Raw genomic sequence first — 16,603 nt, 5'->3', positions numbered from 1 at the left:
AGAAAAAGGAAAGAAGAAAACATAAAACCAAAACAGTCCTGGGTACATATGAAATGAAAAGGATAAAGACATTGAAATACTAACATGGGATCATGATTAACACAGATCAGAAACTTACTGTGAATGCTCTGAACTCATGTAAATAAATTTGTAATATAATGAGAGCTGTTTGATTATAAAGGAATCAAGTACACACTTAGTACGAGGTACAAAAAGCAATTCTGATTAATGTAGAACAGTGGTTACCTCATGTACAAATAAATCAAAAAAGATTTATAATACATTTTTAGCAACCCGCGCCCCAAGCTCCCTTAAACGTTGCTTGATAGAGTAAATGAACCACATGTTTGTGACACCTATTTTTAACATAGAAGAAACTTCAACTACAAAAGACTTTTGGTAGTGGTGCATATGATGACATTTGTCATTCTAAACACTAGACTCCACCTCAAGAACATGCCTCCCCTTGTGTATAAACTGCTTCTGTGAATAATGAAAACCCAATATTTCTATTTACTGGCTCTTAGCATAACAGGAGCTTCTCTTAAAACTGTTAAGTTCTTCTATGGAAGGTGACAAGTGTTAAAATTTGTAGCATCGGCATTTGTAGCATAGTAAGTACTTTTGTGTTTTAAATGTGTTGTATTATTTTACAAATACTCTCAGAGCTATTAATCTAACAGATTGTTTCCCACTAAAGGGGTGACAGGAGATGAAAATAAATGTCCCATGGTAAGATAAATGCAATTCTCTTTTAATTCTCAAGACAGACAGATGTGCTTCCCTTTTATTATTCCAGTTCCTTCTATATAATCTCAATTACAGATCATAGCATATTCCTTGATTACTTGTTAATAGATCTTTCTCCATTATCAGATAGTGGACAGGTCAAAGATAGGGGACACATTCTGTATCCTGAGCATCTAGAACAATGTCTTGCTCATAAGCAATTAATAACAATAAAAAAATGTTAACTGTATGGACAAGTTAAACAAACCCTTTCAAATTCAATGGGTCCAAAAATCACAAAGAGAAAAAATAAAAACTGGAATTTATTCTAAACAGAGGAAAAGTTAATCCAACAGTTCCTTTTAAATATTTCTCAAAATTCAGAATGTTTTGCTCTTTCCATTCAAGTCCACATCACATTAAGCTAAATGCTAATCTTCCTGCATAAAATAAATGCATCTTCCTATAACAATTCTGTATTGCAAGGCTTTCTACAACAGGAAATGCAATAGATCCCAATATTTACGACAATGATGATTAAAATGCTAAGCATCCTACAACCTCCCCACACACACATACACAGTAAATACTGCTAATCAGTAACTGCGACAATGATATCGTTCTTTCCTTCTGAGACAGACACAAACCAAGCTTCTTTTAATAGAGTGCTCTAGGCAACCACCATGGATTGAGTGGAATCTTACTTGCCATCCTTGGAGCAGCACATCAGGTTAAAACACAGTCTTGTTCCCCCATCTCTGACCCATCATTAATGCCCAACTTGGAGACCTCTTTTCAGCACTATGGATCACATTTTTCTTACAAAAAATACAATAAAACACGTATTCGTTTGCTTTGTGCTAGGCACTGTTTCAAACATTTTACATGAACACATTCATTTTCATCTCAACAATCTTAAGTGATAGACAATTTTCACTCCCATTTAAAAGATGACAGAACTAAGATCCAGAAAGATTAAGAACTATATGTTTTTTTAAAATATTTTTATTAGTTGTTCTTGGGCCTTTATTTTATTTACTTATTTATATGTAACACTGAGAATCGAACCCAGTGCCTCGCACATGCTAGACAAGTGCTCTACCACTGAGCCACAACCCCAGCCTAGCACTATATGTTAATAGCAAAAGACAGATATAAAAACAGCATTTATCATCTCACATATACTAAAAAATTATTACATTTTTGATTTGTAAATTATGCTTATTTGAAGAATTTAGAAAATACACTTACTCACTTACTTGTGTTAATTCCTAACTTGTATATATCCCTTTCTCATTTCTAAGAAAATTTTATATTTTTGAAAATCTCATTAAGAAGCCATCTCCCCCAATGAAGTCTTCCACATAATAAACCTGCCCATTCTCTTAAATCCTAAAATAGTACTACTTACAGAGTATTTAATCAAACCATATTGGATTTCCACTTAACTTTTCATCTGTATATGAGCAAAATACTGTTAAACTCCTTCAGGAGAAAGATGTTATCTTACACTTTCTTATATTCCTCTAGTGACTGGTTATGCATATTATATCCACAAATAAAAACTTCGTTGGTGGATCCATAAACATAATGTTACCTGATAATCTGTAAAGCTTCTGTTCTGAGTTACTCTATGGATAATACTAAACAATATAACCTGATTCACTTACCTTTTTTAATTCTACATAAAAACCAACAATAAGTTGGTAGATTTTATCAACATTTCGAAATCTACCTATATTTCACCCACAGAAGAAAAACCTTATAAATATGCTATATAAAGAAAATATTTGTGATTCCTCCTTACTTTTAGGAATTTAATATCCATGGTCAGGAATTTATTTTCCTTTACATTTCCTTTTATGTCATGTTTAAAATGTATTTGCTTATTTTCTCTCTGGCTAGGTTTTGTATACACTTAAAAACAACCATTACTAAATACCTATATCTTCTCTTCTCTCAGATTATTTCAGTTCCTTTAGAATTCTAATCCTTTAGAAGAAAAAAAATCACTTTCCTATACCTTCAAATAGCTATTCAATTTGTAAAGTCTCAAATTACACAGTGTCTTTAGGTAGAATAAGATCTGTGCTGAGCAGGATAGAAAGATTATCTCAAGGTATAGAACCATATTCTATAACTAACTCAGTGAGTTTCTGGTGTTGAAACATTATTTAATCAATTTATCTATTTCTACTCCCCAAATTTTGTATACAATCAATAATTTTCTATCTACATTTTTCTTCATTAGATACCTGACTACAATTTAATTATATCTAGTAATTCTTGCAACTTGAAGAATTTATCACAATCTTTATGAAATCTAATAGTAGTTTATTAAATGGCTTTCATTAGTGTTAGACTGTCCCCATGTACAACTTGATCAAACTTTCTCTGCACGCACAAAATATGTGTCCCAAGCTGCTGGGATTACAGGCAAGTGCCCGCAGGCCCAGCTTAAGTAAATTTTTAAATGTACTCAGTACTAATGTTTTTAAAATAGACAGGATTTCACTGTTGAAATTTTTCTAGTTGAAGTCAGAATCAACTTCTGCATAACACAATTTTTCTTTTTCACAGTGTACAACATTCTAAAAAAAAAAACCTAAGTACATTTCACCATCATTTGCACACTATGATGGTAAATACGAATATTATGAGACCAAATAAAAATATTATAAATTTTTAAATATGGCTGAACATTTTTACTTATACAATATTATTAAAGAGCACCACAAGTGCATAGTCCATATTAGGGAGTCAGAAACAGCATATTGATACAAAGTATACTAACCATCAACCTGGCAAGATGAGACCATTCTCCTCTCCATTCTCTTAGATCAATTCAGTCACAGCCTCTGTCTTGGAAATGCTTTTTGCTCAGTTCTCATCTTCATGCACTTTGTCCTTCTCTTCCTTTTATTGATTTATTTTCTTAACAATTTTAACTCTACCTAACATAGTACCCCCTTTCCAGTAAGTTATCTTCATTTATTATTTCTAATGTAAATTCCTATATCTACTGTACTATTTATTGGTTAGGAATTTAAAATATCTTTTTACATGTACTAGTATTTTCATTAGTACTGTTAGTACACTGGTTACAAAGATGCATAGGTTTTGAGTAGTCTGTTTCATCCATATTCTTCCCTAAACTCTTGTCATATTAAATTCATAATTTTGCAAAAGTTGTTTAGGAATACATGTATTACATTATAACAGAGATGACTACAGTCAAAATATTTAATGTATTGGATTACAGAGCATTCAATGTTCAAAAGGAATTATAATTTCATTAATTCAACAAATATTTACTGAATATCAGAATAAAAAAGTTATGAATTGCCACTGGAGAAAAAGCATTTTGGGGCAAAGAATGAATGTGTATGTATGTATATGTGTTGTACACATATGTTTTGGTATACATTCAACTAAACAACCTTGAGTTATAGATCATTATTCAAGGTTCATTCAAATCTCCTCTTTAGTAATCTCAAACTTTTTCAGAAGAATCACTTGTTTTCCAAGACACATCTTAAACAGAAACAAAACATAGAGCAGAGCCCTGGACATTTTGCATGCTGTGTCCCACCACTGCTCTAGCAACAGTGCCCCACCTAAAATGACCCCTTTAATAAACAAAGTCTGAAATGGGTTGGGAAAATCAGTTGTCACTATAAAGCTTCTTAGGGAGGTTTATGCTGCTTGAATCTTTTTCCTTCCCTTCCATGCAACTGTGCTAGTAAAAGCCCTGCCTCTGCTACTCCCAGTCCCAGACCACTTAGGATAGGTGGGAGACTGGAACTAGGAGAAAAGGAGTAGATAACTTAGGCCCACAGATGGACTTGGGGGGACATCTTGCTATCACAAGTAATATCTTAAATTAAGAAGAATATCTAGGGAAAAAGAAGTAGAAGAGGCTATTCGCTTGAAAAGCTCTTAAGCTTAAAAACCAACCTACAAACGTTCTCCAGGATCACAAGAGATCTCAACAGTAAGACCAAAAACTTGAAGGTCAGAGTTCCCTTATGTGATGATATAGTAATAAACAAAATAAACAAAGATCCCTGCTCTCAGGAGGCATCACAATACCAGACCTTAAATTATACTAGAGCTACAATAACAAAAATAGCATGGTATTGGCACCAAAACAGACATGAAGACCAATGGTACAGAATAGAAGACACAGAGACAAACCCACATGCATACAGTTATCTCATACTAGATAAAGGCACCATAAACATACATTGGAGAAAAAATAGCCTTTTCAACAAATGGTGTTGGGAAAACTAGAAATCTGTATATAATAAGATGAAATTAGATCCCTATCTCTCACCCTGAACAAAACTCAACTCAAAGTGGATCAAGGACCTAGTCATTACTCCAGACACCTGCACCTACTAGAAGAAAAAGTAGGATCAAATCTCCATCATGTAGGCTCAGGAAACGAATTCCTAAAATGCAAGAAATAAAATCAAGAATCAAAAAAGGGGTGGTATCAAACTAAAAAGTTTCTCCACAGCAAAAAAAAAAAAAAAAAAAAACAATAATGTGAAGAGAGAGAGCCTACAGAATGAGAGAAAATCTTTGCCACCAGCACCACAGAAAGAGCATTAATCCCCAGGATACATAAACAACTCAAAAAAGTTAACACCAAAAAAACAAAGAAACAAAATGCAATTAATAAATGTGCAAAGGAACTGAACAGACACTTCAAAGAAGAAGAAATATAATCGGTCAACAAATATATGAAAAATGTTTAATATCACTAGCAATTAGAGATATGCAAATTAAAACTACATTGATATTTCATCTCACTCCAGTCAGTATGGCAATTATCAACACTACAAGTAACAATAAATGTTGATGAGGATATGGGGGAAGTTACTCTCAAATATTGCTGGTGGGACTACAAATTGATGCAACTACTCGGTAAAGAAGTATGGAGTTTTCTCAGAAAACTTGGAATGGAACCACACCATCTGACCTAGTTATCCCACTCCTCAGTATATACCCAAAGGACTCAAAATCAGCCTGCTATACTGATGCAGCCACATCAGTGTTTACAGCAGCTTGATTCACAATAGCTAAGCTATGGAACCAGGCTAGGTGTCCTTCAACAGATGAATGAATAAAGAAAATGTGATACATACACACAGTGGAATATTACTCAACCACAAAGAAGAATAAGATTATGGCATTTGCTGGTAAATGGATGGAACTGGAGAGTATCATGCTATATGAAATAAGCTCATCCCCAAAATCCAAAAGCCCAAAGGCCAAATGCTTTCCCTGATATGCAAATGCTGACTCACAACAAGGGGGTGGAGGGGCTGTTCACCAGATTGGACAGAAAGGACTGGAGGGAAGAAAGAGGGGATGGGAATGGGAAAGACAGTATAATAAATTGGACATAACTTTCCTATGTTCATATATGAATACATGAGCAGTGTAACTCCACGTCATATATAATCACAAAAATGGGAAGTTATACTCCATGTGTGTATGATATGTTAAAATGCATTCTACTAACATGTATAACTAAAAAGAATACATTTAAAAATTGTTTTAAAACGACCCTGCTCTCTAAGGTTTACATAAGAAGTGGGCAGAAAGAAGACAAATGTGACGAATAGGTCAGTTCTATAGTATCTTAGAAGGCGAGTATAAAGCTGAGTAAGAAGGGTCATAAGTGCTAAGGAGAAAAAAAAGATTAAAAATGGGGTGTGGTTTGCTTATTTTAAAAAGAGTAATCAGGGTAGACTTTACAGAAAGAACTTCCTTGATATAGATTTTATGCAGATGAGGACACCACCATTCCAACATTTGTAGAGCAGCAAGAAATCCAGCTTGGATGAAGCAGTGAACGAAGGAGATGGATAAAGAGAAGAGAAGAGAAAGATGAGAGAGCTGGGAGGAGAAGACAGAGCATGTGGCAGGTCTTTGTAAAGACCTGTGATGCTACATGGGTTTGAACAGATCATATTTCTATTTCGAGTAGAATACCTTTCCTGGTGAAGAACAGGCTACAGCACAGCACAAGTATAACACCTTAAATACATTTCCTTGACAAATTTCAAGTTGGTTATTCTTAGAAACTAAAAACTTCTTCAGACACAGGAATGGCTGTGAAAAGCTGTCTTTTTGTAAAACGAAGCCCACATCAGTAAAATAAATAACACATGCAGAAAGAGGCATTTCTATCTGACATCTACCTTTCTCTCTAGGAAATACTTTTTCATGTGGGGCAGGAGGTGGGTACCAGAAATACTGTTTTTGGAGAAATAAGAGATGAGGTATCAGACAGGTGGCCCAGAGAAAGTCTGTTACCTGGAAGAATTCATCTGTACAACAAGACAAATATTCTCCTGTGCTACCAGTTTGGTCTACCTCATTTTTTCCAAGAAGCCCACTACTCTATCCTTTCATTTAGCTCTAAATAAAATTCAGCCATCTTACCCCTCTATGAGTCCCATATCTTAAATATGGCTACTGTGCTTAAGCATATTAAAAGATCTCTTTTCTTTTTTCCCTGTTAATCTATACATTGTCAGTTCATTTTAGTGACTAAAATTATTGAAAATATGAAGAGAAAAGAGTACATTTAAACCTTCCCAACCATACACAGGAAGACCAATTAGGCAGCTACTACAATTATCCAGGCCACAGATGATGGTAACTGAACCAGGCCATAGGAGAAGAGTCAAACTGTCAAATCCGTATTCCTTTTCAAAGCAGAGTTAAGCAGATTCCATTCAATGCATCATATTCCCAAATCCTAAAGAGCACTAGCAGGATATCTTGGTTGACTCTGATACTAAAAAAAAATCTAAGCTTACTGGACATTTCAGTTTCCTATTTCTAGTAGTAGAAATAGTAGGAAAGTTTGCAATGAGATAAGTAGGACTCTAAAGAATGTAATAATGAAGGAAATGGAGAGGTGAAGTTGGACCCTTCCCTTATCTCCAATCTTTAGGTAAGGATGAAAGCAGCATGGTTGAAAAGTGAAAGACTACTCATAAAATGAAAAGTAAAAGACTACTCATAAAACATTTGAAGAATTGCACCTATGCAGCGAGCATGCAACCTAGCTCATATATTTCCTCTGCTTATAGAAGCAGTGCAGCCCTCACTTGTAATCCAGTCTGCCACTGCAGGACTGCATGAAAAATAAAATGTCCAAAACTTCTCTGTTGAGTTCTTAAAGTTCTTTCTGTGGGATCAGTAGATAGTATGCTGGGGTATTTGCAGCCCTGGGATTGAACAACTGGTGTAGCTGGCAGGATCCCAAAGAGGAACATGTTGAGTTTACTGTGGAGTTGGGAAAGAACATGGGGAAATCCCAAGCTGGCCATAAGCCTTGATATGGTTCGAGAGGGATTCCCTATTAGAGGGATGGGGACTACCACATGAGTACGAGAACACCCTGAAAACCCCAGAGGGATTGCTGAGAGTATTGGAAACAGCATCCAAAGTAGCCATGCAAAGTAAAAGGAAACGGAGAATTCATGGCAGCACTGGCATGGCCACTGCTTTGTGCATTAAAGTTAGCCAGATAAAGGGAGTTAGTAACTCAGGCTAAATTCCTAGAGTACAGGAAGAGTGGACACTAGAAAGAGGAGCCTGTTTAGAGCAGGTTGAAGCAGGGATGTGCTGTTTGACTTAAAATTAACAGATGTGTGTCTGCAGGTTATGACATGCTGCTTTGCTAAACTGAAGGATCACCACAAGTGCATAGTCCATATTAGGGAGTCAGTGAAAACTAGGACTTTCAGACGGGATCCACTCACAGAGTCTATTATTTCTAGTGACTCAGAAGTTGAGGTGGAGGGTGATGATATAATGGAAACAAGATCAGCAATGATACAAAAGTTAAAGACCCAGCAGGAGTGGCCTGAGTGGGCAGATCCAGACCTGTTCCCCACTCCAGAGAGAGATATACATACTGCCAGAAGACCCTATCTTCTCACAGAGATGGTGAAACTGGAGTCCAAGTTTAAGCAGAAAATGAAAGAACATATACTGGCATGGTTGCTGCACTTGCAGGATGATGGAACAGAGAAGATGATATAGAACTACAGTTCTAAAGTGGCTTCAGAAACTGCTCACCTTGCTTTACGTCAGCGGCTTTACACCAGTACTGCTGATGATACTGCAGGGTCATTACTAGCTTGGAAGCTTTTCACCACTCACAATATATGGCCAAATTTGGGAGATGTTCCAGGTGCCTAAAGGCACCTGGACACCTATGGTATGGAAGAACTATAGAGCTATTTGTGGGAAATGGAAATAAAACAAACTATTTATATGTAGCCTTTCCCAGAAACAGACTATTTTTACTGTCAGGATTAGGAATGCAGTATTACATGTGGCCCCTCCATCTATTTATGGTGCCAGGTAATCAATATTATCCCTATTAACAGGGCAGTCACTCCAGCAAGCAGTGCAATGTGACAGCAGATCTAGCAGAGACAGAAAGATTATAGGAGAAAATGGGAGTCTGAAAAAAAGCCCAAAGCGGAAGGACCTCTTTGAGTCTATCATAGACTGAAGTGGGGAGACTTGATTGCAGAAGGAATGAATGAAAGGAAAATAGATAAACAACCTAATGCCTCACTACCATTGGTAGGTATAAAAAGCAATTGCTAAAGCCCAAGAGGTTTCATCCATTACCTGTCAATAAGGAAAAGGTAGACTTGGACTTCTTCAAAAAGAGACAAAGACAAGCCTCTCCTATTAGAAGATGTAATGGAAGCAGAGTCCATAGCTCCCCTTGAGAAATCTTTGAGCCTATGGTTGTGCGACAATTAGGGAGTAGGTCAAGTTTCAGAGCTCCCCATCTCTGGATCAGAGAGCATTCACAAAACTGGCAACACATTGGTTTTCAAGAAATATTCAGAGCAAGCACTGGTGGACAAAGGAGCTGAATGTACACTGATATATGGCAAATCTAATAAACTCTCAGGCAAGTTAACTGCTGTTGTTGGATATGGGGTTTAAGGGACAGTTAGAGTTCAAGACATAATGTTAACATTACAGCATGGATGGATACCTTCCATCCACCCACTACCAACTGCAGCTCCTTAATATATAATAGGTGCTGATGTCTTATGGGGGAGTTCTGTTTGTGTTATTAGGAGAATAAGCATGTGTCAGCTGTAAAGCCAATATTAAAAGACATGCTGAACACCCCCCTGCTATTTCTGTTTGGGTTTTTTTTTTTTTTTTTGAAACCAGAAATTGAACCCAGGGAGGCTTAACCACTGAACCACATCCATAGCCCTTTTTATTTTTTATTTTGAGATAGGGTCTCACTGAGTTGCTAAGGACCTTGTTATGTTGCTGAGGCTGGCTTTGAATGTGTGATCCTCCTGGTTCAGCCTCCTGAGCCACTGGGATTACAGGTGTATGCCACCACACTCAGCTACCGCCCTGCCATTTTGCCTATATCCCTGAATTATTGCCACCAAACAATATCAGCTCCTCAGTAGCCATCAAGAATTAATGGAGACCATATATAAACTAGCTAAAGTAAATAAAATTTGCTTAATCTACAGTACTTTTAACTCTCTGTGTGAACAATAAGAAAGACAAGCAGAACTTGACAGTGGACTACAGGGCATTAAATAAGGTGATCCCTCCACTTTATGCAGCCATTCCCAATATAGCCATCATTCTAAATGAACTTAGCACTCAACTGGCAACTAGAACTATGTGCTAGACCTTTGCTAATACCTTCTTTAGCATAGATACAGCTGCTAAGAGTCAAGACCCATTTGCCTTCACTTGGAAAGGCCAACCATGGACATTTCTGTTATCTTGCCCATGTCCAATAGCATTAAGCTTACAGATAAAGAACACTTAAACCAGTTTAGGACAAAAGTAACTACCTACTGTTACCAGCTCTTCAAAACATCACTTTGGAGACAAGAAGCATGAGTTGACCCCATGGGGGATGTATAAGTAGACCCCAGTGATTTGCCTTACTGACCACTTGAGGGGAGAAAGGATGTCAAAATTTACAAGTAAAGCCTACTCTGTTGGGAACCTGGCCCTCACAATTACATGTAATGCTACTCTTGGGTGTCAGCACCCAAGGAACACTTTCTATCAGCTTATGGCAGTTTTGTACTCTAGAGGTGTCTTATTCTTTCTCTATCCCTGCAGTGCACAGGTTGGTATGGTACAGCTGTCCAGGCAAGCCTACAGTGTAGGCAACATTCTAACATTGTATACTGTTTCACAGAGCTGATTTATCATTACTGGTGCCTATTATACCCCTGTCATATTCTCCATAGGTCATCAACAAGTAACCTATTCCTGAACTGGGCAATAGAAGTTACCTATCATGCTACCCAGACCAAATGTTGGATCAGCTCAGAATTCCCTGTGATAACAGCACACAGACTTCCCTGGGTAGCCCAACTTGTAAATGCAATGGAATGAACTTGAATAACACAAAACCAGACTAAAGACAGTCACCCACCAAATGGCTACTAAATAAAACTTTTGCTTTAATTAGAGAAACATTACATATCTCTTCAGTACCTGAGTAAATGGAATGGGCCTTCATGGAAGGTAGCAATTCAAATTACAGTTAAAAAGACAGCTTTCCTTTATGTCACCAATACAATCATGGTGTGTACTGTAGTTATGTGGGCCCTATGGATGGCCTTACCTACCTTACCACTGGAAAGGACAATGTACCTGTCTTGTGTCCTAGTCTAAGTTCTCATTCTTCTACCATATACACGTAGGAACTGGGAGAGCATAAAGATATGTCACACAATGCAGCACCGTGCCTACTGGTGAGTCTACTCATAAGCTGTTCTTTTCCTACCAGATGCAGTGATTGATGTGGAATCTCAGGTACTGGCTCTAACCTCCCACACTGCTCAACAGCTCTTCATCAGATGAAACATAGCATAGCCTTGTTAAATGAGGAAAAACTACTCACAAAAGAAAGATGGTTTTTAAAACAAAATGGCACTATATATGATTATGGCTGCACAATGTGTAGTACATACAGTCTTAGGAACAGAATGTTAAGTATATATAACTGGTAGCCTTTGAGTCACCTTTTATAAAAGCACCTAGTTCCTGATGATGGACAGACTTACAGCCTTTGGGACAGGAGTCCCTGTGTTTCTCCTTTGCTAGCAAAGCAATTAATTTTTTCCCTTTTTCTCAAAAAAAAAAAAAAGTACATACAACTAATAATGAATACAATATTACTAATGCTTTAAACCAAGTGCCTCAACAAATTAATGCTATTGATGCTGTTTCAATTGATATACTCCTAAGTGGTTATCCTCCTTTCCCTCAGCATAGAACTACTATACCTTATATGTTATCTTCATAACCTTAGCATGGCTGCTGATGGGTTCATGCTGTTTGTACTGTAGAATATGAATGCAATGTGCCTTCAAATCCCTACCACAAGGGCTTCACAGAAGACAAGCGGCAGTATGTGACTGTGAGGACCCTTAAGGGACTTTTAAGACACTAAAGGAATGGAATTTTAGAGAAACATTAATCAGAGTCTAGGAAAGCTTGTGCTGAGATAAGAATGACTCTAAAGAATATGATAACTAAGGAAATAGGGGAAGGGAACAGGTGTTGGGTTAAATACTAATCAGTGTCTAGGAAAGATTGATGTGAAATAAGGAGGACTCTAAAGAATGAAGAAGAAAATGGAAAGGGAGAGTTGCCCACTTCCTTTATCTCCAATCTTTAGGTGAGAATCAAAGCAGAGAGACTACGGTTATAAAGTAAAAGACTATCCTCATAAGACATCTAAAGAACTCCACCTGCACAGTGAGCATGCAACCTATCCCTTATATTCCTTCTGCTTATAGGATGGTAGGACCCTCCACTGTAATTCTGGCTGCCACCATAGAGGAATGCATGAGTAATAAAATTTCTCAAATCTCTCTATTGAGTCCTACAAGTTCTTTCTTTGGGATCAGTAAATACTACAGCCCTACAATTGAATATGACTCTACTTGGAATTGGGCTACAGGCCATTCATACTACATTCTGATAAAGAACTTAGATCTGTTTTGCTCATGTCCTGAGACTTCGTATGAGACTAAATTTGGACTAATTAATCTGGCAGAAAAATATCCAGGCAGCACAGAATTGAGTCAGTGGCATGGGTTTTGCTGGTAGCTTTTAGCTAGGTTTACTGTGAGAATCATGATCAAAAACCAGAGCTAAAGGGAGTTCATAACCCACTTGATTCTAATGTATGAAATATGATATGTCAAGAGCTTTGTAATGTTGTGAACAACCAATAAAAAAAAATAAAAATAAAATAAATTAAAAAAAAATTAAAAAAAAAAAAAGCAGAGCTAAAGGATTTTAAAAACTTATAGTTTGACCAGAAGAGTGAATGTAAAACTGTGGTCAAGAAGAGTGTGATTTTTAAAGAGATTATAGCCACTAAGAGGTGCTAAGTGAGTGCTTCATGCAGAGACAATAGGAGAGCTGGTTTAGGGCATCTCAGGAATTTATAAGACCACACCTATTATAGGCTCAGAATATAGAAGGGAAAATTCCTGTAAAAAAGATGCTGGGGGGCCCCCATGCCTGCATAGGGGAACCTAGGAAGTTGTTTCACTATGCTCAGCCACCTACGTACTCAGAGGCCACTGCAGCATTTGTCCAAGGAGGCCTGGCTATTTAGTCTTCAAGCTGTCAGCAGACCTTGGCATCGTCCCCATGGTGCTCATTCTGCAGGAATGTAGGTATATGGAGCTAAGGGATCATGGAGGTTTCCACCAAAATTTCAAAGAAAGGCTTAGGAAGCCAGACAAAGTATAGCAAGGTCGGAATCTTAATGTGAGAGGATGATATGTAAAGCTGTGAAGGTAAAGCCAAAGCTGGAATGGAGATCCTAGAATAAGAGGTACCAGTAAAGTGGACTGTTTGCTGAAGAAAAGCTGCTGGATTAAGAGAGAATCAGGCTAAGGGAGAGGCCAAGAGCACAACAGGCAAGATTAAAGGTGCTCCATTTGGGGAGCACATTTATTTGCCTTTTGTCCTAGAAACTATAGATGGAATAAAAGGACCCGTTTGCCTAGTTCTGTTTTAGTTTTGTTTTGATCCATCCCTTCTCTCTCTGTCCCTATTCCTCCCTTTTAAAATGGAAATATGTACTCTGTACCACTGTATATTGGATATATGTAACTTGGACTTTTGGGCAATGCTAAAACTCTTAAGATTATGGGACTCCTGGAGATAAATAAATGCATTTCACATTGTAAGATGAACATGAGCTCTTAAAGATCAGGGAAAGTGTGTGATGGTTTGGATATGAGGTATCACACAAAAGCTCCTCTGTAAATGCAGGAATGGTAAAAGATCATATTACGAGAGCTATAACCTAATCAGTCCATAATAGTTTGAATGGGCTGACTGGATGGTAGCAGTAGGCAGGTGGGGCAAGAGCACAAGAGGCAAGATTAAAAGTGCAGGACAGTCCAAGCCCTTTGGAGAGCCCAAGGAGGTGGGTCCCTGGGAAATACACCGAAAGGGTTCATCTTACTGCAGCCCCTTCCCTCACCCTGCTTCCCTGCTGCCACAAGGTGAACAGGGCTCTAGCACACCCTTCTACCATGATGTTCTGCCTCATCTTGAGTGCAGATCAATGGAGTTGGCCTATCATGGAGTAAACCTCTGAGACCATGAACCAAAATAAACTATTCCTGCTCTAAGTTGTTCCTCTTGGGCATTTTAGTCAGTGATAAAAAAAAAGCTAACAGTTATACTATGTTTATTTGATACAACTTTTAAATAATGCAATCTACTAGTTGAAACAATGTTTCAGAACTTTAAGCTCCTGGGCATATATTATCTATCTTATTCATTTTGTTATAAAGTAACAAATTATCTGAAAACAGCCTGATGCTTAATAAATCTAAGATAAAAGTCACTTTTCAGAATAAAAACTGGAATAGTTACTAAAATGTAAGTGTTTTCACATAAATATTACTTTAAATTTTTGTAAAACCATATGCAATTAGTGAATTATCAACAGCTAAGCAGGGCAGAAGTGCAGAAGATAAGAGATCACAATCACTACAACAATCTTACCTTCTGATGTTTTCCATCGTTTCCATAAATCCTCAACAGTTATATGCTTATCTTCTCTGTGCAGATGACTGTGTTTATTAGTAGCATCTTTATATTTCATATCTTCTCTGATAAACTAGAGAAAAGAAAACACTGTTAAATAGACTAAAATTAACTAATTTAGTTTTTATTTAAAAAATCTTATATGGCTATTTCTCAGATAATAACTGGTATATTTTTGATACCTATTTGTTACATATATTTTGTGAAGTGCCTCTTACTAATTATCCAATAAAAATATCAGTGTTGAGGCGAACCGGCGACCCACGGGCAGGTCAGGCCCAGCAACCTGCCGAGTGACAGAGCTGACACACGCGCCTGCAGGGAACTCGGTCCTGCAACCCACCAGCAGGACAGGTCCAGTGGCCTGCTGAGGGAAAGGCCCATCCCCTCCCCCAGTGCCTGCAAGGCAGGCGGGACTGTGACCACCGGCAGATCAGGCCCAGCAGCCTGCTGAGGGGCGGAGCCGGCCCCTCCCCCCGCACCTGCAAGGTAGGCAGACCTGCGACCCATCGGTAGGTTAGGCCCAGCAACCTGCAGAGTGACAGAGGTGCCCCTCGTGCCTGCTGGGTAGGCGGATCTTCGACCGGCCAGCAGAGCAGACCTAGGGCCCGCCAGCGTGGTAGACGGATCACACCAATTGGAGGAGGATCACAGCCACTACCTGCCCTGCAAGGGAGACTTTTCAACTATACAAGAGCAATATAAATAAATAGAGGGAAAATTTCAAAAACACAACAGTTTCACCAAGCAGAAAGAAACGCAAGCAGTATGAAAAGACAAGGAAAGAAAGGACCACAGGCAATGCAGGTCAACTCAACTTTAGAAGAGGTAATAGCTGCAACAGATGGAATGTCAGACAGAGAGGTCAGGATATACATGCTTCAGATGATCTGGAGTCTCAAGGAAGACATGAGACAGCAAAATCAGATAATGAAAGATCACATTGACAAGGAACTACATAAACAAATCCAGGAAGTAAAAGATCAATTTCACAGGGAGATAGAGGAAATAAAAAACAAACAAATAGAAATCCTAGAAATGCAGGAAGCAATAAACCAACTTAAAAACTCAATTGAGAATACTACCAGCAGAGTGGATCACCTAGAATATAGAACATCAGACAATGAAGACAGAGTATTTCAACTTGAAAAGAACATAGACAGCTCAGCAAGTCTGCTAAGAAACCATGAGCAGAACATCCAAGAAATATGGGATAATATCAAAAGACCAAACTTAAGAGTCCTTGGGATACAGGAAGGCACAGAGCTCTAAACCAAAGGAATAAACAATCTATTCAGTGAAATAATACGAGAAAACTTCCCAGACTTGAAGAATGAGACAGAATCCCAAATCCTAGAAGCCTACAGAACGCCGAATGTGCAAAATCTTAAGAGATCCACTCCTAAACACATTATAATGAAGATGTCCAACATACAGAATAAGGAGAGAATTTTAAAAGCTACAAGAGAAAGGAAGCAGATTACATTTAGGGGTAAACCAATCAGGATAATAGCTGATCTCTCAACACAGACTCTAAAAGCTAGAAGATCCTGAAATAACATATTTCAAATGCTAAAAGAAAATGGATTCCAACCAAGAATCGTGTATCCGGCGAAATTAAGCTTCAGGATGGAAGATGAAATTAAAACATTCCATGATAAACAAAAGTTAAAAGAATTTGCAGCTAGAAAACCATCTCTTCAAAAAAAATCCTTGGCAAAACACTACAGGAAGA

At 37.7% G+C, this 16,603-nt stretch overlaps 1 protein-coding gene across 5 annotated transcripts in view; it reads right to left on the bottom strand.

Annotated features, from left to right (window-relative positions):
* Positions 1-16,603, bottom strand: part of Stim2 (stromal interaction molecule 2) — a 169,013-nt gene that overhangs the window by 51,289 nt on the left and 101,121 nt on the right. For all 5 annotated transcript variants that reach the window (XM_078021165.1, XM_078021166.1, XM_078021167.1 and 2 more), the window contains exon 3: positions 14,827-14,941. In XM_078021165.1, coding sequence (XP_077877291.1) covers positions 14,827-14,941 — 115 coding nt within the window. The remainder of the gene's footprint in view (positions 1-14,826; positions 14,942-16,603) is intronic.

This window comes from Ictidomys tridecemlineatus, chromosome 9 (assembly GCF_052094955.1).
Source record: "Ictidomys tridecemlineatus isolate mIctTri1 chromosome 9, mIctTri1.hap1, whole genome shotgun sequence".
NCBI lineage: Eukaryota > Metazoa > Chordata > Mammalia > Rodentia > Sciuridae > Ictidomys > Ictidomys tridecemlineatus.
This window is presented reverse-complemented; position numbering and strand designations above follow the sequence as displayed.